The 24856-nt window shown below is 37.0% G+C and overlaps 1 protein-coding gene across 2 annotated transcripts in view; it reads left to right on the forward strand.

The window, feature by feature from the left end:
* Positions 1-24856, forward strand: part of slc25a13 (solute carrier family 25 member 13) — a 70016-nt gene that overhangs the window by 21109 nt on the left and 24051 nt on the right. For both annotated transcript variants that reach the window (XM_079828467.1, XM_079828466.1), the window contains 8 exons: positions 4528-4667; positions 7299-7445; positions 8453-8591; positions 12830-12923; positions 15822-15906; positions 22471-22555; positions 23114-23272; positions 24503-24555. In XM_079828467.1, the coding sequence (XP_079684593.1) occupies positions 4528-4667; positions 7299-7445; positions 8453-8591; positions 12830-12923; positions 15822-15906; positions 22471-22555; positions 23114-23272; positions 24503-24555 (902 nt within the window). The remainder of the gene's footprint in view (positions 1-4527; positions 4668-7298; positions 7446-8452; positions 8592-12829; positions 12924-15821; positions 15907-22470; positions 22556-23113; positions 23273-24502; positions 24556-24856) is intronic.

Consider the following 24856-nt stretch of genomic DNA (forward strand, 5'->3'; position numbering starts at 1 on the left):
ATACACCTGTTTTTCAACTGCTGCAATCACCTCAAAGTAAATAGCAAATAACTTCTGACTAAGATTATGGTCATGTCAAAATCACTTTATTGTGATGCACTACAGAGGGTAGGAAAATGAAATGCTGCTCTGTGTTAAAGCGAACTGGAGACTCCCGTTTATAACCCTCTTAATGTCATTAAAAGCATTAAAGGTCTCTTGCTGTTACATTAAACAGTCTTTTTTTCACCATTTAATAAACCCTGTCATTGCAAGTCACATTATGAAGGGTTATTTTTTAAGGGTTTGGAAAATTGAGGTTTTAATTAATGAATGACTAGCAATTTTTTCAACTTCAACTTCAATTAGGTGAATTAGAGGTAATAAACTTGCAGGCTGCCATGCAACTCCAAAGTGATATAACGAAAGAAGGACTGAGAAGTGTTGACAGGTTCATAAACACTGATAAAATAAAGGTCTGGAGTAGCTCCACAGTGGAACTCTGTTGTAATACTATAAAAAGCATCTGCTAAACGACTGCGTACTGTATATAATTTGACATAAATGGGAAAAAGCCTGTTGGATTTGTTGCGCTCCATGAGGAATGCTTCTCAGCAAAATGTTCAACTCCATTTTTCTTAGCTTTTATTGTCCTGTTCTTCAATGCAAAGATGTATTTTGTCACTTCTGTTTACAAATTTAGTAAAAAAATTGCTAGTGCTGTCAAATCGATTAATTGCATGTAACATAAATGTTTGTATATACAGTGCATCCGGAAAGTATTCACAGGGCTTCACTTTTTCCACAAATTGTTATGTTACAGCCTTATTCCAAAATGGATTAAATGTTTTATTTTCCTCAAAATTCTACAAACAATACCCCATAATGACAACGTGAAAGAAGTTTGTTTGAAATATTTGGAAATGTATTAAAAATAAAAAAGCCTTTGCCATGACACTCAGAATTGAGCTCAGGTGCATCCTGTTTCCACTGATCATCCTTGAGATGTTTCTACAACTTGATTGGAGTCCACCTGTGGTAAATTCAGTTGATTGCACATGATTTGGAAAGACACACACCTGTCTACATAAGGTCCAATGAATTGTCTGTAGACCTCCGAGACAGGATTGTATTGAGGCACAGATCTGGGGAAGGGTACAGAAAGATTTCTGCAGCATTGAAGGCCTTCATCATCCATAGATGGAAGAAGTTTGGAATCCCCAGGACTCTCTGGCTGCCCAGCCAAACAATCGGGGGAGAAGGGCCGTAGTTAGGGAGGTGACCAAGAACCTGATGGTCACTCTGACAGAGCTCCAGTGTTTCTCTGTGGAAAGAGGAGAACCTTCCAGAAGAACAACCATCTCTGCAGCACTCCACCAGATCAGGCCTATTTGGTAGAGTAGCTAGACGGAAGCCACTCCTCAGTAAAAGGCACATGACAGCCCGCCTGGAGTTTGCCAAAAGGCACCTGAAGTACTCAGACCATGAGAAACAAAATTCTCTGGTCTGATGAAACAAAGATTGAACTCTTTGGCCTGAACGGAAAGCGTCATGTCTGGAGGAAACTAGGCAACGCTCATCACCTGGCTAATGCCATCCCTACAGTGAAGCATGGTGGTGGTGGCAGCATCATGCTGTGGGGATGTTTTTCAGCGGCAGGAACTGGGAGACTAATCAGGATCGAGGGAAAGGTCAATGCAGAAATGTACAGAGACATCCTTGATGAAAACCTGCTTCAGAGCGCTTTGGACCTCAGACTGGAGCAAAAGTTCATCTTCCAACAGGACAATGACCCTAAGCACACAGCCAAGATAACAAAGGAGTGGCTGTGGGACAACTCTGTGAATGTCCTTGAGTGGCCCGGCCAGAGCCCAGACTTGAAGCAGATTGAACATCTCTGGAGATATCTGAAAATGGCTGTGCAAGGACACTCCCCATCCAACCTGATGGAGCTTGAGAGGTCCTGCAAAGAAGAATGGGAGAAACTGCCCATAAATATTTGTGCCAAGCTTGTAGCATCATGCTCAAAAAGACTTGAGGCTGTAATTGCTGCCAAAGGGGCTTCAACAAAGTATTGAGCAAAGGCTGTGAATATTTTTTTTCGTTTTTTTATTTTTAATACGTTTGCAAAGATTTCAAACAAACTTCTTTCTCGTTATCATTATGGGGAATTGTTTGTAGAATTTTGAGGAAAATAATGAATTATATATATATATATATATATTAGGGCTGGGCAAATTAACGCGTTAACGCGGGCGATTAATTTTTTCAGCTTAACGCAATTAAAATATTTAACGCAAATAACGCAGCGTCCGTTTTTATATCCATTTTTGCTTAGCGTTACATGATCATCACGCTCCTATTCATGTAAATGCTTCCAAGCGCGACAAGACACAAGCGAACGCGCTGTATGCCAATGTCCTGTGTGTGTGTGTGTGTGTGTGTGTGTGTGTCAGTGTCCTGTCTGTGTGGATGCGTCTCATGTCAGCTAATCAAGGGACACACACACACACACACACACACACACACACACACACTCGACGCATAGATAGACTCGCGTCAGTTTCCTGCTCACATCGAGTTCTCTTTTGCTCTTGAAAAAAACAATAACACAGAGGATTTTGAGTATTCTAATATTAGGAGTCTGAAAATAAGTTAAATAACGTCTTAAATGAACTTAAAGAGTTGTGAGGAAATGAGATGCGCGGGACAGCGCGTGAGATCCGCGGCTGTTCTTAAAGTGACAGTAGCACTGATGATGCCTGTCATTAATGTTCATCAAAGAACAACGGGAACAGAAAATTGTAGCTTTAATGATGATTCATCTATATTTAATTTATTATTTATGCAGTTAAGAAAGATAACTATTAAATTTCTGTATATCTATAACAGGGAAGGCCATGGGTAAATATAACATTTATTATTTTGGGTTTATGTAAAGATTGTTTTAAGTTCACTTAAATTAAAAGTTGTTTTTTTAAAGCCTAATAAATGTTAAAATTGGGAGCTTTCAGTTATACTGTAATGTAACGTCATTAATGTTTCATAGACACTTTAGTATCAGTGATACTGGCCTTCATTCATAAAAATATGACAATACAACACATATTTAAAATATGCTGTCTTTAAATTGTTTATACATTAATTTGGAGAGTAACTGAAATTATTACAATATCAAAATATTAAAAACGTAAAATATTAAAAACTTGCGATTAATCGCGATTAATTACAGAAAAAAGTGTGATTAATTAGTAAAAATGTTTTAATCGATGCCCAGTACTAATATATATATATGTATGTATATGTATGTATATATATATATATATATATATATATATATATATATATATATATATATATATATATATATATATATATATATATATATATATATATATATATATATATATATATATATATATATATATATATATATATATATATATATATATATATAATATATATATATATATATATATATATAATTCTATATTTATATTAAATGACACATCATTTTTTTGGACCCAAGAAAATCGTAAAAATAAGCAGCTTTCAAATTCAAACAAATCTGAGCAAGATGTACCATTTAAATACTATAATTATATATTTATTTATATTGCATTACACATATTACACATTATATATATATACATACATATACATACATGCATATATATATATATATATATATATATATATATATATATATATATATATATATATATATATATATATATATATATATATATATATATATATATATATATATATATATATATATATATATATATATATATATATATATATATATATATATATATATATATATATATATATATATATGTATATATATATGTATATATGTATATATATATATATATATGTATGTGTATGTATGTATATGTATATATATATATATGTATGTATATGTATATATATGCATTATTTACTAATCATATCATCAGCATGAGTGAACAGTTGAATTGAATAATTAACATGAATATCACAATGTTTTAGTGTTTTCTTAGTATTTTTGATTTAATGAACGCCATAACCTGATGATCATATTTTTAAGTATGATTTGAGATGATCCAAAGAGCAAGAACATCTGACTTTCTGTACAATTTCAATTAATAGTAAAATTCCATTGAATTGAACAATCCTTACATATTTTAATTGAATAATTTATTAAGGATTGTTTCATTATTCAATTAAAATATGTAAGGATTATTCATTTAAATTTGATGGAATTACATTTTTTGTGTACTATTTACTACAAATAGTGCAGAATCTTTATAATAACTTTTTATATTATGTGATACATTACATCATGATTATTTTTACATTTATCACAATGCTTTATAATTGCGTATTTACATGTTTAAATGGAAAAAAAAAACCAATCAGTTTGATACCTTGTGTTTCTAAATAAGCTTTACTTTTGGATGCGTTTTGCTGGTACAATGATAGAAGTCTAACAATGCGTCGTTTTTGTAACTCAATCCTCAACAATGCCATTTCTAACGCCAGGCTTATCTCTGATTTCAGAGGATGTGAAACAGGTTTTCGGTCAGACCACTATTCACCAGCACATCCCCTTTAACTGGAACTCCGAATTTGTTCAGCTTCACTTTGGCGCCGAGAGGAAGAAGCACCTTAACTACGGGGAGTTCACCCAGTTTCTGCTGGTGGGTATGACTGCTGTCTAATTTCTCTCTCTTCTGTCCACCTTTCCCCCACGTTCACATTCACACTATCCCCATCACAGACTTCCCTTCACTGCCGCAGAGCTCAGATCGATGTAATGTCTTGTTTGGTGTATTTTGTGCCTGGTCTCGCCTAGATTGACACACAGATCTGGGCACGGTTTCCCGCAGCACAACGAGGCATATTGACCTAGTTAGTCATTAATGAAACACTGGAGTTATATTCCTACGCCAGCATTTGTTTCTCATTAGGTGACGTAACCTCAGTGCAGTCTAGCGATTCCCCTAAAACAGGTAAAGTTTTTCTCCTACAAGAAGAATAGCAGTATTCCTTTTGTATTTGTGGTGTGCTAGAAATTTTCCAATATAGCGTCTAGACCTGAGAGCGGGCAGAGGGGGTGTGAGGGGTCGGCCGTGCCAAGTTTGCATCTACGCTCGCTATATCTGAATGAGCTTTTTATATTAAACTTAACATGGACCAGATGGGTTTTTTGGGAAACTACGAGAAACACGCTGATATTGTGTTTGTGGCCAAGACGGGATTAATTTTGTTTTTGGAACTTGAAAACGATGAAAAAACACATTTCCTGTTTCATTTATTTCATTTTCTTTGAATTGGCAACTTTTTATGGTCATTTGGAGTGATTCGAAAATCCAGTGTTAGATTTTATCCACTCCAAAATTGATACAGTATCATGCAGCTCTGTGAAAATAACCCAGCAGCTTCACGGATGAGAGAGTGTTTTGTCTCAATGAAACCCACAAATTCTCAAATAATTGTCCTTTCCTTTATAAACGGATGCTTTCCAACACGGACGTTGTGTCACTATGACCACCTGCAAATATGACATGTCGGAAATCTGGCTCTTCCTTCAGGAATGGCATTACGGTCTCAGCCAAAGGTCTAGCATCTTGCAGTTTCTTTAACCTGAACATTGATGATGAGATCTTTAAGACTTCTCAGATATTTTCAAGCAGCCGTTTGGCTGTTTAAATGCGGTTTTAATGCCAGCGCTTGAATTGAAATAATTGACCCAAACAGAGGTGGCTCATCAAATGTTTTTATTTGAATCCAAAGACAATTAAAGGCACAGTAAATGCCACGGCGGTTTCAATATTGGCTTTCGAAGGTTCTGTTCTTCTCCTCCCTAAATAAAAACCATGCTTTTGAAACACTCACAGTTGCAGTAATTTAAGGTTTTAAGAGACTAACTGTAAACTGTAAGGTTCAGAGCCACAATTATTATGCAATTCCACATGCTTGTGGCTGGAGCAGCACAATGCAAGACAGGAAAAATCTGCAGCCAGATATTATTTACCTCTACCTCTGCTCTTGTTTTATTTACAGCGCTACTGGCATTTCCTCCTTGTTTAAAACATTGTTTGTGAAAGGCAAGGCACATGAGCATGCATGTCTTTTTTTTTCTAAATAAACACCTTTTGTTTTTCCAGCGTCTGATTTGCAAATATTCAAATAAGCATATTGATGTGAAAAATAGGTTAATAATAGAGAAATTACCAGTAACATTCTGTAACTGTATTGTTGCTGTATTTTTATGAGGACAGTGACATTTCTGTAATATCAGAAATAGGTTAGCGCGGAGTCTGACATTCAAAGCTTTGACATTTTCTGTAATAGTGTTTTTTGCGCAGGCGTTTCTTCTATACGAAGACACGTCCATATTCGCACGGCAGACCTATATTTCCAGTATTTTGGACCGGCTGCTCAATTATGCGGAGAGAGAGAAAAACAAGTCTCTTTTAAAGCCTGAGATGTGTAAGAAAGTCATTCTCATCTCTTGATGTGAGACTGCAACCGTTCCAGATTGAGAGTTTCCTCTATATCAGATGTCGCAAAGCAAAATAAATTAGTTCAAAATAAAGAAATACATAAAATAAACAAAATGAAGGATCTAATATGTTTTTTTTTTTGTGCTGTCAAACGATTAATTGCATCCAAAAAGTTTGTGTTTGCATAATATGTGTGTACTGTGTATAATTATTACGTGTATATAAATGCACGCGCATGCATGTATATATTTACGATTTTTTAAAAATATTTATGTATAATATTTTATAATATATTAATATATATGCAGTATATACATGCAAATATTTCTACAGCCCTATTTTTATATTAAAAAAATAAAAAATAATGTGTTGATCCCAAAAAGCACCTGTCTTTGTCTTTTTGTTGTAAATAATATTGTAAATAAAATAAATACAATATTCAGTATTTCTGATTTTAAATATATTATAATTAATACACACTATATTTTAGACTAAACATATTGATGCATTTTGATTCAGATCAATGCACATGGTTCATTTAATCTTTATATTTATTAACTTGTATATAACATTTTTATAACATTCATCTGGAGCTGATTTTACCTTTTAAAGAAATGATTTATGTTTGCATTTTTACATAATAAATGCCAGCTGTACAGCGTACATCTCACTTGATTTATGTTATAAAATCACATGCATGTAATATAACTATATCTGGGGTTTTTTTTGTTGGTTTTTTTTTTTTGCAGTACAAATTGATCCAATGTAGCATCCTGTAAACGACCAGCGTGCAGATGCAGACTGACATTCACTGTGTTGCAGGAGATGCAGCTTGAACATGCCCGACAGGCTTTTGCGCAGAGAGACAAGGCCAGGACCGGCGCCGTCACGGCTCTGGACTTCAGGGACATCATGGTGACCATCAGACCCCACATGCTCACACCATTTGTGGAGGAAAGCTTAGTTGCAGTGAGTTTAGTTTGAATTATGTTTTAGCCTTTTCAGCTAGCTTTTTTTTTCTTCTTCACGTAAACCACCGGGAGATATTTGTTTGCAAGGTGTGTGTGTGAGCAGTCTGTTTTATACACACTCCGTGGAGTCTGTCATTTTCTCCACGGTTTGTGCCTCATAAACCTTTGGATTCTGGGAGATGTTTGTAAACACACAATTTCAAGGCCATTAGAAATAAATTAAAGACAATGCGCTCGTCAGACCCAGTCTATACACTCAATCCTCTAATTTAGATGCCTTGCAAAACAAGACAGGAGGTATAAACATTTTATCACATCTACATAAAGGTTTATACTTTTTTTTTGTGGCCAGGTTTATGCAGGGATTTTACAAATGACATCTTGGTTAAGGAAACTTCAGAGCAGGTCTGATTTTTGTGGCTTCAGGTAGACGTCACCATTTCTGCAAAGCACACAGCGCCATCTAGTGAGAGACAATCTGCTCTCGCTTTTCTTTCCCAAACCCTCTTAGGCCTGAAGACAACCATGCAAGCAATCTTTCAGCTAAACTACACTTCAGACAGTCTCTAAAGTCATCAAATGCATTTGAAAAATGTTTAATTTCATATTTTAGCTGGTCACTTCCTAGTTTTCTTTTTCCCCCCTCCGTTTTCTTCTATCACCAGTGTGGGGAAGGTAGCTTTTACACCAAACATTCTGTCAGATGCTATTTAAAGATTTACCTCATGTTAGTTTTCCACTTTATATGTCCCTCTTCTCATAAAACAGCTTAATTAAAAAAAATGGCCCTCAAGCTTGAATCCCTCTGAAATTACCAGTGTGGCTCTCTGCGAAACACATGTATTTATTTAGCGCTCTGTGGGGTGGAAGTGCTAAAGATGTCGCCGCACTGTAGCTTGATTAATGTTTGGCACTCCATAGAATTCTTAGCTATTTATCACCTCTGTCCCTCATAAAAGGATGTCTTCGTGCAAATGTCTGTGTGTGCGTCTGCCAATTTTGCAGGCAGCCGGTGGCAGTACGTCACATCAGGTCAGCTTTTCCTACTTTAATGGCTTCAACTCTTTGCTAAACAACATGGAGCTCATTAGGAAGATCTACACCACCCTGGCAGGCAACCGCAGAGATGTGGAAGTTACTAAAGGTTAGTGTTTTTTTTTTTTTTTAATCCTGTTTTGTTTTGACTTGTCCTTCCTCCCCTGATTAGACTGACTGGCGCTGCGTCCGAATATGCATACTTCCATACTGTATAGTATTTAAAAAACTGGTTACCCCTTATTTTAAGGTGATGTAGTTACATTGTACTTGCTCAAATAAGTACAGAGTACTATAGATTTAGTTTAGTTTAGGGTTAGTTACTTTTAATATGCATAATTTACTATTATTACTATAGTAAGTACATGCAGTAACGTGTAACTATGTCACCTTAAAATAAAGTGTTACCGAAAAATTATATATGAGCCGAGTAGTATGCCCGAAATCATAGTATTCATAAAACAGTAGGCGAAAAGTACCCGGATGACCTACGTCTTCTGGCGTGAGAGGATTTGTGAATGACGGGGGAAGCAACGCAACTGACGCCGAAGGTCACGTGACATGGCAACATGGCGGATGTAGTGCGTCCACATTTCATTCATATTTCACACATACATACTATACTTTTTTAATGGTCGTGAAGTAAGTTTCAAACCAAACCTACTATACAGTATGCGATTTCCTACGCAGCGTGGATATGCCATGAAAAACACAATGTTACCCATAATGCGTTGCTGGAGATATACCTGTTCGCTTGTCATGTATATGTGTGTAATATGTGTAATGCAATATAAATAAATATATAATTTTAGTATTTAAATGGTACATCTTGCTCAGATTTGTTTGAATTTGAAAGCTGCTTATTTTTACGATTTTCTTGTGTCCAAAAAAATGATGTGTCATTTAATATAAATATAGAATTATATATATATATATATATATATATATATATATATATATATATATATATATATATATATATATATATATATATATATATATATATATATATATATATATATATATAAAACATTGAGGTTTTTAAATGTTTTTGAAAGTAGTCTCTTAATCTCATCAAGGCTGCATTTATCTGGTCAAAAACAGTAATACTGTGAAATATTATTTCAATTTAAATGAACTAGCTTCTGTTGTAATATATTATAAAATGTAATTTATTCCTGTGATCAAAGCTGAATTTTCAGCATCATTACTCCAGTCTTTATTGTCACATGGTCCTTCAAAAAATCATTCTGATATGATGATTTGGTGCTAAAGAAGATGTTAAACACAGTTGTGCTGCTTAATATATATTTTTGTGGAAAATGTGGGTTTTTTTTCAGGTCAAAAGAACAGCAATTATTATAAATAGATTTTTTTTTTTCCTAATAATATTTATTAATTTCATAATCTTTTTTTAATTAATTTAATTTCTTTTTTTCTTTTTTTTTTATCTTACTTACCCCAAACTTTTGAATGGCAGTGTATCATGATTTCCAAAAAAAAAAAAAAAAAAAGTTTTCAACATTAAAAATAATAAGAAATGATCTTAGAGTGATTTCAGACAGATCATGTGACACTGAAGACTGAATTAATGATGCTGAAATTTCAGCTTTGATCACAGGAATAAATTACATTTTAAAATATATTACACCAGAAACCAGTTAATTTAAATTGCAATGATATTTCACATTATTACTGTTTTTGCTATATTTTTGATCAAATAAATGCAGCCTTGGTGAAATCAAGAGACTACTTTCAAAAACATGTTTCCAAACTTTTGACCGGTGCTGCATATATTTTATCCGTTTTATCTGTTTGTCATTTAAAAAAAAAGAAAGTATTTATTTTATTTATCAACTTGAACTCATTAAAAGACGATAAATAACTTTGAGAACCTGTCAGTAGCCCACCAAGGAGGGCATTTTTTTAAAACAAAGCCTCCAAAACCTTAAAAAACCTTTGGTCTGTGTCTCCCTGGCCAACTGCTGACCTGTGAAACAGCCCTCATAGTCTGGCTGCAATGGAGCTCTGCGTCTTGGACACACACTCTTGCTGTACACACCCAGCCTGCGATGCTATCAGCCCTGTGGAGACCGGGGCCAGGGGTGGAGAGGCTACATTTACCGCTGCTGTTCCCACAGAGGCTGTAGGCCGCCATCGGGCTCCGCTGGGACCTGTGCGTGCGAATTTCCATGTCTACTTCTCTTGTTGACCCTCAGCTGATTGGTTCCGTATGTTTTGAGCGTTACGCCGAAGCATAGTTTGGTCATTGCAACAGCTATTGCGCGCCACCTGGGGAAAATAGGGAACACATCACCTCGCATGCAGGCCGCAGATAGAAAAACAGCTTGCGAATGTACAAAAACATTACTTTCTGGCCATTCTAAAGCAGAATTTCATCGCTACCGATCACGACTACGTGATTTCAGTTACCTTTCCACCAAGTTTTTGTAGAATCAAATATGATTTTTGGCACGTCCAATGCTTCCGGCGGCATGTTCCTCGCACTTATCGGTAGCTTGTGTTTGTTTTTGGAGGGCGCTGAAGAGACCGATGCCCTGCGTGATCTTTGATTGGAGCGTTCTTCACACTTCACAGCGTGTTTAAGGCCGGGGTAAGCTGAGCTGGCCTTGATTCAATAGGGCTCTGTGTTAGAACACTTGCTGCCTTTTTCAGACTAGTCACTCTATACCAGTGCAGTGGGAATCCCACTGTTAACCGGCCTGTGTTCATTCTGCTCATTACTACTCTACACTTAACCTGCACAACCAACTGATATCCAATACATTACCGGATTCAGTGATTTACTAAATATTTGAATGAATTATAATCACGTAGGGATGTGTGTGTGTATGTCAAGTCAAGGCACCTTTATGCTTTTTACAATGCAGATTTATTGTGTCAATGCAGTCCAATCAGTAATATTGTTGAATATTAAGTGTCCCCAACTAAGCAAGCCAAAGGCGACAGTGGCAAGGAACCCAGACTCCATCAGGTGACCTTATGAGAAACCAAGCTCAGTCGGGTGCCAGTTCTCAGTTCAAACATGGTGCGATTGATTCCAGGCTGCATCGCAAGTCAGATTGTGGATTGGTCATTCATGTGAAAATATGTAAAAATAATAGTTTATTAATAAAACTGCGATCAGTACAATGACCTTGTAAAACTCCATGAACAAAACTTCAATTCAAGTGGCTTTTATTTTAATGAAACGTACTGCAAGGCGAATGTGATCAAAAATTTTCGAAAATGATCATGAAGAGCCCTTGCACACGGCTGTTAGTGAGGGGAGCATGGCCACTTTTGAGGAAGTCATTTTACTGTTTATTATCTGAGTGGCATTTGTTCGTTTTGAGGTAATAATTCATTTGAGGTTTAATTTAGCACTTTTAGCAGACCTTAGGACTATTAGCTGAAAATATGATTAACATATTTATGTTGCAAACAGAGATGGTGCACAAATTGAACTTGTATTGAATTAAAGACACGAACCGGCAATATTTGATGGGAAAGAATCATTTTAACTGCTATAAATGAGAATTTTGCGCCTGCGTTATGTAATGTTCTAATTGACAATAAAGTGACAATGTTACTTGATATAGGGTGTGCATGACAGTGCCGTCCTGCTCTCTTCAGAGTGTTTACTTCAAGTACTCTGCCCTTCTGAGGGAGCAGGACATAGCTATGCTCACTTTCAAACATAATTCACCCACTTCATACGTCCACAAAAAATGACCTTACTACCGTTTGGCTAAAAGTAATTGCAAAAACGACTGAGAAAAGGTTTTGCATCACTTGTTTGCAGATTCCACTTGATTTATTATTGTTGTGTAGTAGTATTTTTTTATATTATATGTGGCCAACACAGTACCATTCAAAAGTTTGGGGTGAATTTATTATTTTTTTTATTTTTTTCAAGAAATCAATTATTCAGCATGGATGCATTATTTAATGAAACATAACAGTAAAGATGGCATTGAATTACATTGTATATAATCAGCATATTAAAATGATTTTCAAAGGATTATGTGACACTGAAGACTGGAGTAATGATGCTGAAAATACAGTTTTGCTGAATAAATTGTATTATATAAAATATAGAAACAAATGATTTTAAGTTGTAATAATATTTCACAATATTACTGTCTTTACTGTGTATTTGATCAAATAAGTGCAGCCTTGGTGGGCATTAGAGACTTGTTTAAAAACATTTAAATGCCCCCAAACCTTTGAACGGGAGTGTAGCTTTTGGAACCACTGTATATCTTTGTGAAACAGATTTATTGCTAATATTTAATTAATACAAATAATACAATAATAAAGTCGCTCTCTTTCTCTGTTTTCCAGAGGAGTTCATCATTGCAGCCCAAAGGTTTGGCCAGGTGACCCCTATGGAAGTGGACATCCTGTTCCAGCTGGCTGACCTGTCTGATCCGAGAGGGTGAGTCACCATGGCGACAGGGGCCTGCTGAATCATCGTCTGAGAGCCTCTCCCCATCAAGAGGAGGGTTCGAGTCTCAGCCATAACATACTTCAGCTCAGCCTCTGTGCTTCAGAGCCCTCTAGCCACTCTCGCCTTCTAAAAACGGCATTGTTTGACTTCTGTAATTATATGTGAAAAGTTTTCTGGTCTCTCTATTCTGAGTCTTGTTCTGGCAATTGCATAGTCGATGATACATGACTCTTCCTATTATTGTACAGCGGGAGGTTTTGAACACGGTCCAGCTTGTTCTAGCTTTTCTGCAGCATGTAGCGAGCACACATGTTTCCACAATACTGTAACTGCTGCAGTTCTTACCAGGACTGTAATGAGCTTGGAAGTATATTTACTAAATATCTGCTCTGAGCCATAGAGCGGTGTAATCATGGTGAGCTAAACCCATCTTTTGAAAACCAAAAATATCACATGAACATATTTGAAGAGTTAGATACCCTGACCTATGAACTGACGTATGGCTCTACTGGGTGGGTCTTAAAGTAGTAAACGCCGGTGATCTGGAATTGCTTGTTGGACATTATTATTTCTTTGCAATGTGATACTGTAATTGCCCGACTCACTTTGAGTTAAGATTGTGAGTTTGTTACTTGTGAGGGCACACTATACCTACCACTCTTCCTCACATCTTGAAGATGTTGTGCTCTGAAAAGGTAGAAAAAAGTTGGAATCTGTTTAGTCAAGTTCAGTCACCTTTATTTATATAGCGCTTTGTACAATACAGATTGTTTCAAAGCAGCTTTACAGTGATAACAGGAAAATGATGCATTTCAAGTCAGTTCAGTGTTGATTCAGTTCTGTTGTAAAGATCATCTATTATTAAATTAGTTCATTTCATCTATAATGATGTCATTGTCCAGCTCAGTTAAATTAGTTCACTTTAAAATGAAAATGTCCTGATAATATACTCACCCCCATCTCTTCCAAGTTGTTCGTGTTTTTCTTTCTTCAGTCAAAAAGAATGTTTTTTGAGGAAAACATTCCAGGATTTTTCTCCACCTCAATAGCAACCAAAATGTTGAAGGTCCAAATCAATGCCGTTTCAAAGGGCTTCAGAGGCTCTGCACGATCCCAGCTGAGGAATAGGGTCTTATCTACCGTAACATTTGTCATTTTCTAAAAAAAAAAAAAAAAAAAAATATATATATATATATATATATATATTAGGGATGTGACAGTGAGGAAATTTTCCCACCGGTTAATTGATGTGTGACAACACCGGTAATACCGGTATCACCGGCAGAGGCTTTTAAATCACTAATTCTATGTAACCGAAAGTAACATGCACACGACCGCTCTGAACTGAAAACGCGCCAGTGCGCACACACCGTGAATGACAGCTCGTCTGTAAATGCGCGCTCTGTGAGGCCATGGGTGCGTCTCAATCAGTTCCCTAGTTCAGTAGTCAGGGCACTGATCAAGCATTGATCAGTCTATGATTGAGATGCACGCCATGAATGAATAACAGTTCGTCCGTAACGCCTTGTTTATACTCGACGCGCCCGCACGAGCGCGAAGGTGCGCGCGGCAAAAATAAATGCGCGCAGTCAGCGTAGCGCGGAGGCTCGCACTGCGGAGCCAGGCGAAAGTAAACAATGCGCGCTCTGTGCGGCCGTGCACATTTTACTTTCGGTTTTGAATTAGCGCCAATTCAGCTGCGGGTTGCTTGAATTGTGGGAAAAACAAAACAACAAAACAAATGACAAACTCGCTTTTACGTTTCGCTTTGAAACCAAATCTTCCGCGATCATGTCAGTCAGCTCCTCACTCTTAATGACTCCTGCCGCTGCCGAGACTCACGGTCGGATCCTGCTTTATTAAGCAGATACGTTCAGTTTTTATTTGTATTGTCTGTTCTCTAACTGAACTAAATTATTTTATTACTATAAAAAAATCAAAAAGACGGTGGGTGGTGCCACGGTGGGCAAGTGATGTAACCGGTGTTGAGTCTGGACACCGGTAACACCGGCAACACCGACTATCGTAGCAAGCCTAATATATATACTTATTGCTCATCTTGCGCTTCTCTGCGATGTGCCACGGATTGCACAATCACGTCGGAAAGGTCACGTGGGCGGAAGTTCCACCCCAAGCGAACGTGCAAAGACTAATACAAACGCCCTTTGCAAAAAAACACTCCATCTCATTTACATTTATTCATTTAGCGGCGCTTTTATCCAAAGTGACTTACAACTGAGGAATACAGGAAGCGATCCGTCATGAAGAGGCGAAAAATCACAAAAAGTGCGTGAAATATTACGTTTTGGACATTACCTAGAGTAGCACAAGCTAGACTAGGGAGCTAAAGTATGTTATCTCCAACTTCAAAATCGTCTGACATCATTGTTTAACCTTTTTTTGCTAAAGGATATTTGTATTAGTCTTCGCACGAGCGCATGGGGGCCGTACTTCGGCCTACGTCTAGCATGACCTTTCCGACGTGATTACATAATCCACGGCAAGATGAGCAATTTAGGTAAAAAAGTATATAAATGTGTTTTTTTTGTTTTTTGTTTTTTCAATGGCCGATGGTTTCGCTAGATAAGACCCTATTCCTCAGCTGGGCCTCTGAAGCCCTTCAAAACTGCCATTGAAGTCCATTGTGTGGAGAAAAATCCTGAAATGTTTTTCTCAAAAAACTTAATTTCGTTTCCACTGAAGAAAGAAAGACATGAACATCTTGGATGGCATGGGGGTGAGTCAAATATCGAGAAATTTTCATTTTGAAGAGAACTAATCCTTTAAGTTCTCATACAACAGTTTCAGTACAGTCAGATCAATAATATTGCTGAATATTAAGTTTAGCTGTTTTATTATGTCTGCCTGTGTTTTTGCTGTCTACAGGCGTGTTGGTTTAGTTGACATTGAGATGATTGCACCTCTGGAGGAGGGAGCTCTTCCTTACAACCTTGCTGAGATTCAAAGACAGGTAAGTGTACAGAAATGTAGTCTTGTCTTAAAGAGGAACCATTATGATTTTTTACATTTTCAACTTTCTTTAATGTGTTGCTGTTTGAGCATGAAAAAAAGTTATAAAGTAAAGTCTGCAAAGTTATAAAGTACAAAGTCCCTCCAAAGGGAGTTATTCTCTATATCAGTGTCACTGTTTCTAAACTCCCTGAAAAGAGTTTTCTTCCGGGAACGAACACGGCACAATATTCCTCATTTAAATAATTCCCACCAAAGGCATGCGCTGAATAAAGGGTTGAGTTAGTTAGTAGTGTTTTGACACTCGTGGTTATTGTAAGGGGCAGGACATTTCCCATATATGCTCAAAGCCTTTGACCAACCACAACACACTGGTTCAGTTGACCAATCAGAGCACATTGTGCTTTTCAGAAGGAGAGGCTTCATAGAGACAGGAACTAAACAGGGTTGCAGTTCCCGTACAACAACGTAACTCGCAAATTTGCCATTCAACCGCGTTGGTTGATGATGTCACGCAGGTTGTGGAGGAAATAAATTATTTTAATGAATCTGCTTGAGATAAATGCCAGATTTTTTGCTATAAATTACAGACTTGGTATCTGAGGATTAATTCTTATTTTTCGCAGTTATTTTGCTTTATTTCCAGATTCAATCATTGGCTCGTTCTTACCTAATAGAGCAGTGGTTCTCCCTGGGGGTACGTGAAGGCACTCTAGGGGGTACGTGAGATTTTAAAATATACATCAATTTAAAAAGTAGCGTCCATGCAAAAATCCTTTAAAAATAATTGTAATAAATATTTAAGGAAAATATAAGTGTAAGTTCATAAAAGGAATTTTATGTTCAGCGTAGGGATGCTCATTTCGGTTAGTTTTCCCAACCGATAACCGCCGCTCATTATCGGAATATTAACCGTTAAATGATTCGATTATAATGTTGAATTGGCATTAAATAAAAATACAATTGACGAGTGTCTGTGACCCGTTAAAAAGACACTTTTTTTTTCACGGATTTACACTCACCTAAAGGATTATTAGGAACACCTGTTCAATTTCTCATTAATGCAATTATCTAATCAACCAATCACATGGCAGTTGCTTCAATGCATTTAGGGGTGTGGTCCTGGTCAAGACAATCTCCTGAACTCCAAACTGAATGTCAGAATGGGAAAGAAAGGTGATTTAATCAATTTTGAGCGTGGCGTGGTTGTTGGTGCCAGACGGGCCGGTCTGAGTATTTCACAATCTACTCAGTTACTGGGATTTTCATGCACAACCATTTCTAGGGTTTACAAAGAATGGTGTGAAAAGGGAAAAACATCCAGTATGCGGCAGTCCTGTGGGCAAAAATGCCTTGTTGATGCTAGAGGTCAGAGGAGAATGGGCCGACTGATTCAAGCTGATAGAAGAGCAACTTTGACTGAAATAAGCACTCGTTACAACCGAGGTATGCAGCAAAGCATTTGTGAAGCCACAACACGCACAACCTTGAGGCGGATGGGTTACAACAGCAGAAGACCCCACCGGGTACCACTCATCTCTACTACAAATAGGAAAAAGAGGCTACAATTTGCACGAGCTCACCAAAATTGGACAGTTGAAGACTGGAAAAATGTTGCCTGGTCTGATGAGTCTCGATTTCTGTTGAGACATTCAGATGTTAGAGTCAGAATTTGGCGTAAACAGAATGAGAACATGGATCCATCATGCCTTGTTACCACTGTGCAGGCTGGTGGTGGTGGTGTAATGGTGTGGGGGATGTTGTCTTGGCACACTTTATTCCTTAGTGCCAATTGGGCATCGTTTAAATGCCACGGCCTACCTGAGCATTGTTTCTGACCATGTCCATCCCTTTATGACCACCATGTCCCCATCCTCTGATGGCTACTTCCAGCAGGATAATGCACCATGACATAAAGCTTGAATCATTTCAAATTGGTTTCTTGAACATGACAATGAGTTCACTGTACTAAAATGGCCCCCACAGTCACCAGATCTCAACCCAATAGAGCATCTTTGGGATGTGGTGGAACGGGAGCTTCGTGCCCTGGATGTGCATCCCACAGATCTCCATCAACTGCAAGATGCTATCCTATCAATATGGGCCAACATTTCTAAAAAATGCTTTCAGCACCTTGTTGAATCAATGCCACGTAGAATTAAGGCAGTTCTGAAGGCGAAAGGGGGTCAAACACAGTATTAGTGTGGTGTTCCTAATAATCCTTTAGGTGAGTGTATTCTACCGTGCAATTGCAAACAGCAGCATACAGAACAGACCAACAACAGAACCTGGGTTCACACGTTATCACATTTTTACGCACCTTCAGCGTTTCTGACAACAGAGAAAAACAGAATAAAATATAAATAAAAAGCATAAAATAAATACATTGCATAAAATGCTTTTCTTACTTAGTATTTTTGTCTTGTTTTCAGTCCAAATAACCAAAAAATCTTACATTTAAGAAGCATTTACTAGACAAGCAAAAGTTTTTGTCTTGTTTTGGGGGAAAATAACTCCAAATTAAGGGAGTTTTTGCTTAAAATAAACCAAATAATCTGCCAATGGGGTAAACAAAATAATCTTGTTTTCTGTTTGAATTAAGATTATTTTTCTTACCCCATTGGCAGATTATTTTGCTTATTTTAAGCAAAAACTCCCTTAATTTTGAGTTATTTTCCCCCAAAACAAGACAAAAACTTTTGCTTGTCTAGTAAATACTTCTTAATGTAAGATTTTTTAGATATTTGGACTGAAAACAAGACAAAAATACTAAGTAAGAAAAGCATTTTTTGCAGTGTAGGCCTTTACTAAATATTTTTCAATTTAAATAATTACCAAATTAAGATAAAATACACTGAATCCGTTTGAAGCTTTGAAGAACCGTAATAGTTTTTTTCCATCAGTGTAAAATTTTTTTCCCGTCAAATAAAAATGGCAGGACTACTTCAATCCACACCTTGTATGTTTCTTTTTGTTTTTTTTAAAGTAACATGTCTAAGTTATGTGGGTTAGTGTGGGTTAGAAAACACCCTCTCAAGCCTTTCGTCTGGCTCCGCAGCGCGAGCCTCCGATGACTGCGCGCGCGCCTTGTCCAGCGGTGAGAAGAACATGCGTGACAATGTTTACTTTAATAAACTTGATCAAAACCGCACTACGAAAAGCCTTAAACAAGGCTTCAGATGGCACTGATGCCCCGGGAATACAGAGATAACGCCTCGCTAGAGCGGCCAGCCTCGGGAAGCGCCTTTCATTTGCTTTCCACCAGTCAGGAGCTTGTACTCCTACTGTATTTTAATACCGCATAGCATATTTTGCAAGTAACTTCGTCGTCCTTTCTGTCGAAATGGTCCCACACAGTAGGCCTACTTCTTTTCCATTGCTTCATTTTGCGAAATATGTCTGTGTAGGCACGTGTGGTAGCACGTGTCGATGAGCCCCATGAGTTAACAAATACAATATTTTTCTTTAACCATGCAGCAGCAAAAAAAAAAAAAAAAAAACGTAAAAACTTTTTTTGTTATTTCCAAATAGTTCAAGAGAGACCACTACAAATGAGCAGTGTTTTGCACATTTATGGATTTTTAAATGGCTAATATTATAGTTTTAAATGGTTATATGGTCACTTTTTTCACTACATTAGTTTGAATCACTTCATTTTAGTGATGAGAAATATTTGCAATACATTTAGTTATGGATTATTATCATTTAAAATGTTCAAAATAGTTCTTCAAATGTTTGAATTTTGTATGCGTTAATCTGTTCCAAAGATTAATAAATCAGACTCTGATGGCACAGTGCTCCGTTTTAAGTCTTTTTTTTTTTTCAACCAAAAATGCTTTGCACTAGTTAGGGGGTACTTGGCTGAAAAAATATTTCACAGGGGGAACACCCACTGTACTAGAGCATGTACACACACATGCACTATTCAAAAACGATGCTTTAAATATCTTCATAAACTAAAATATGTAAATTATATGTGTATATATTCCAAATAAAAGACATGGATTGTACTGAATGTCAGCTTGCTTATTTTGCTCGAGATAAGGATTTATTAAGTCCACATGTCATGCAAACAAGAAACTCTGCTTCTAACCACAGGTCGAGAGCTGTCGTTCAGACCACACAACTTTGTGACGCTGTTTGCGAATGTTCGCTGGAACTATGGTTTCGGGAAACATAGTTGAACTATGCAGATAATGACAATACTTGCAAGCATAGTTGGCTAACAATGTGTTTTCTGAACATTCAAGCATGAAAACCTATTCTAGGAAATGTCTCTTTTTATCAATTTAATGGGACCTTGCTGAATTTTACTGATTGTAAACTTTTAAGCAGTATATGAATAAATAATGCCAAAAAGTAAGGCATATTCTTCATGCATTTACACTTGCACTCTGAGAATGAGATTGATGACAGCATTTCCGATAAGTAAATGTAGTGGCGTTTACTGTGCATTCTTGGAATGTTTGTGCACTTGAGCGATTTTGACAGTGACTCTCTGGTTAGCAGACTTGCAACTAAAATAGGGAGTGGATTGTTACATTTTTTTTATTCCATCATTGTAGAAATGTGATTCATACCCATCGATATCCTATCAAAACACTTTGACAAGTTATAGTTATCTAAATGTGAAATTTATGTTCATGTTGATGTTATTGGCTCACAAATATATATTTTTTACGTGATTGCTTTTATGGTTTATAAATACATCGTTTGAGAACTTGTGTTTTATAAATTCATGCTTCTGATAAACGCATAATTTCCAGCCCCTCTGGAATTTTTCATCCACTACTGCTGAGCCCGAGCCGTCACTTTGACCAGAGCAGTGAAAGAAGAGAATATCTGAGTCTGTCATCGGCACACAGATCACGCATATAAAAAGCTGTAAATGAAACGCAAGCCCAGCAGTCGAGGGAACTTATCAACGTCTGATGGCGAGATGAGGGGAAATGAAAACAGACAGAAAGGCTTGAATACTCTACAGGGAAAAGAAAGAGAGTGTGTCTGTGCCTAGATATTCCCTCTTTATTTTATCAGAAGTTCTGCCTCCAAACACATTGAGGGCTGAGTTATTCCTTCGCGCAGGGCCGTACGAAGCGGGGGCCCGGGACAGAGACGCCAGTCCCACCACAATGAGCCGCTTTGGGCTGTGGTCTGGCCTTATGGGCTGCTGGCCAGCTCTCCCTCACCACCTCCCCCCCCATACACAGTTTATCCCACACCCTTAACCCCTCAGTGAGCCTGAGAGGGAGGGGGGGGGGACACAATGGCGGTCCGGGCAGTTACCTTGAGGTTCCTGACAGGTGGTCTCGGGTAGGCAGGGCGACTGTATCTCCGGCTGGGAATGCAGCATGGGACGCTTGGATGGTTCTGGCTGGCCTTCTCTCTAACTGTGGGGCTGCGGCCGTGGCTGGACCTGCTTGACTGTGATCTCTGCTCGTCTCGACTAACACTATGCTAAAAAATTGCATTTCTCATTAACAAGAGAGGGTGGATCAAACTAAATGAAGCAATTTAGTATGTTGTAAAATCCTAACAGTTATTAATTAAACTAATAGGAAGCTGAATGAAATTCGAAAGTTTAGCTACCTGTTCGTTCTTCTATTTTCCTCATTCATTTTAGAATATTAGTCAATTCATCAAACCGATAAAATAACACAAATGGAAGTAATAATTACATTTTCAGTAGCCATTACTCCAGTTTTTAATCTACGTACATGATACATTCTAATTATTGTATGTTTTTTTGGTGCTCAAGAAACATTTATTTTTATTATATTATATTAATTATATTAATCATATTATATTAATTATATTATATTATATTATATTATATTATATTATATTATATTATATTATATTATATTATATTATATTATATTATATTATATTATATTATATTAATTATATTATATTATATTATATTATATTATATTATATTATATTATATTATATTAATTATATTATAATATTATATTAATTATATTATATTATAATATAATATAATATAATATTATATTATATTATATTATATTATATTATATTATATTATATTATATTATATTATATTATATTATATTATATTATATTATATTATATTATATTATAATATATTATATTATATTTAGGGCTGTCAAAAGATTAATCACGATTAATCGCATCCAAAATAAAAGTTTGTGTTTACATAATATATGTGTGTGTACTCTGTTAATTATTATTTATATATAAATACACACACATGTATATATTTAAGAAATATTTGCATGTATATACTTTATCATACATTTATATAATCTATAATATATATAAATATAAATGTTTTATATATAAAAATATTTTTTTCTTAAATATATACATGCTTATGTGTGTATTTATATATAAATAATAATTACATTTCTTTTTTCATTATCAATGTTGGAAACAGTTTTTACTAAAAAAATATTATACATTATTATATTATATGAATTATATTGTTATTTTATATTATATTATATTATATTAGAATTTGTTGAAAAGCATAATGGTGGGACTTCTGATTCTCTCGTCTTGTTTTTGCTGTCCGCAGCAGTCTGGTGGGGACGCGTCTCGCTCGGTTCTGGTTCAGGTCGCTGAGTCGGCGTACAGGTTCGGCCTGGGCTCCGTGGCTGGAGGTGAGTCATTCACGGATCATTGTGCACCACCCCTTTACCTGAGCCTGCAGCAGCAGCCCCTCCTCCACACGAGAAATAGCTGGACTGGACAAAAAGAAAAACAAAGCCTGCCCTATTGCCTTCTTAGGGGGCTATTTCTCCCGTTTAATGAGGTTATGCACCATGGGAACCTCTCGGGTGGATTCTTTTGTACCTGTGAGTGATCTGAGGTGTGTGTGTGTGTGTCGGTCTGTGTGTACGTAAGGAGGTGGTGCTTGGGCCTGTGTTTGGCTCCAGACTGGCTCTCTCGGAGGAGACAAGGTAATAAGGAGGTAGTGCAGGGCGACTCACTCTTTAATTAAGCCTGTCGGTGCTGTATTCCCTTTGTGTCCACCCCAAAGTTGTCAGATAAGAATTGACTGATGTGTTCTGCAAATATATCCTTAACTTTCTTCCCATCCGGTCTTTTTTGTTGTTGTTTGATGTGTCCTTAGTCAGCCCCGTCAAGTGTGCATCTCTTTTAACAGTCTTGCTTTTCCATATCGTTTGTGGTTTTAAACACATTTCCTCTCATGACAGCCGTGGGGGCCACCGCCGTGTACCCCATCGACCTGGTGAAGACCCGCATGCAGAACCAGCGCTCTTCAGGTTCCTTCGTCGATGAGCTGATGTACAAGAACAGCATTGACTGTTTCAAGAAGGTTGTGCGCTACGAGGGCTTCTTCGGTCTCTACAGAGGTCAGTGGCTCCGCACGGCCAACAAAAAGCGTTTTCATGAAAGCCAGGGGCAGGTCATCTTCCCTCTGACCTTACCTGCTTTGAAGAGATTAAGTCTACCTTTGCTGCTTGAGGGGACAATGTGCAGAGCATGAAAGGGCACATACCAGCACAGGAACTTAACAATGAAGAACATGAATGCTCTACGCAGTCAATGGCGCTCAGATAATAAGTATCTGCTCTGCTTTTAGAGCTGGAACATGAGTTTTTAAAGCATTCTGTGCGGTCTCAGATTCAAATTGTGATTGCAAGGTGCAATTGCCATGTGACCTCCATTGAGAGCGCTAACTACTGGTATTTGTCAATCATAAAGATGACAAAAGAGAGGCTGGGATCTTCATCACCCGTGCAGAATTATAACGGGGATGGTATGAACATTCAGTGCTCGTTTTAGCTGAGCTTATCAGTGCTTTATGACACAGAGCACTATATTTGAAGTGAGCACAAAGTGCTTTTGTTTTACATATAAATACAGTAGTTTAGTTTTTAACAAGGAAGTGGGCAGACCAGGCTTTTAGCAAATGCATTAAAATACCTTAAAGACGCAAAGTTTAGAGCATCATTCCCATTCTAGCTTGGTGTGAAACTTTGGATGCAACTTCAAAAAAAGAAAGGAAAAAAGTTTGATTAATTAAGGTATTTTATTATTTCTGTTTTCTTTATTAGCATGTCTGCTTGCAACATCCTGGCCCACACAAAGAAATGAGCAGCATGCAAGAACAATAACTGTTTACAGGATTTTCAATGGATGATCAAGTTTGAAAAATATTTTTTTATTCTAATTCTCTGCTTGTGTACAAACACAAGTAGGCCGCGCGCGCAGGAAATGTTTGTATTCATCTAGCTGTGTGGCCTATTTGGACGCGTACAGTATGCCCACATTACTGAGTTTGTTTGTTACTGCCGGGGGTGGGTCATCGCTTTTAAATCAGATTATTTAGTTTATTTTTGCCTAAGCCAGAAATCTGTGTTGTAATTGAGGGCTGTGTAAACTTTGGTTAAGGCTGTTTTTTAAAGGGAAAAAGAGTTTGTAGTACTGTTACGTTTCCAATATTTAAGCACTCCACATCAATAGTGTTCATTAGTGTGGGGATGATAGGGAATTGAAGGCAGCGCTGCAGCTTTTATATTGAGGAAAGTCGTGCTTCCCTCACCCCTGTCTTTTTTAATCAACTTGTTTTCTAATTATAGGCCTCGTACCGCAGCTTCTGGGCGTGGCTCCCGAGAAAGCCATAAAGCTTACAGTAAGTGCTCTGCCTTCACCACATCAGCATGGCCTCTTAAAACCAAAGCCCTTAACTCCTCAGAAATACACCCCTCTGCTTTTCTCGCCCGCCCGCTGCCTGATTTCAGTGCCTCGCCTTAGCCCCTCGAAAAAGAAGGGAATCTGTTTTCTGTTTGATCCCCTGTCAAAGCGGTATACATTCTTGCATTCTTGAGTTGGCCATCAGCAGGCTCACTTATACTTTTTATCTTTGCAACTCACAGTGCGATTATATATTTTACACTTGTGACATTGTCACAATTGCAGCTTTACATCTCAGT

Source organism: Gobio gobio (genome assembly GCF_949357685.1).
Source record: "Gobio gobio genome assembly, chromosome: 11".
Classification (NCBI taxonomy): Eukaryota; Metazoa; Chordata; class Actinopteri; order Cypriniformes; family Gobionidae; genus Gobio; species Gobio gobio.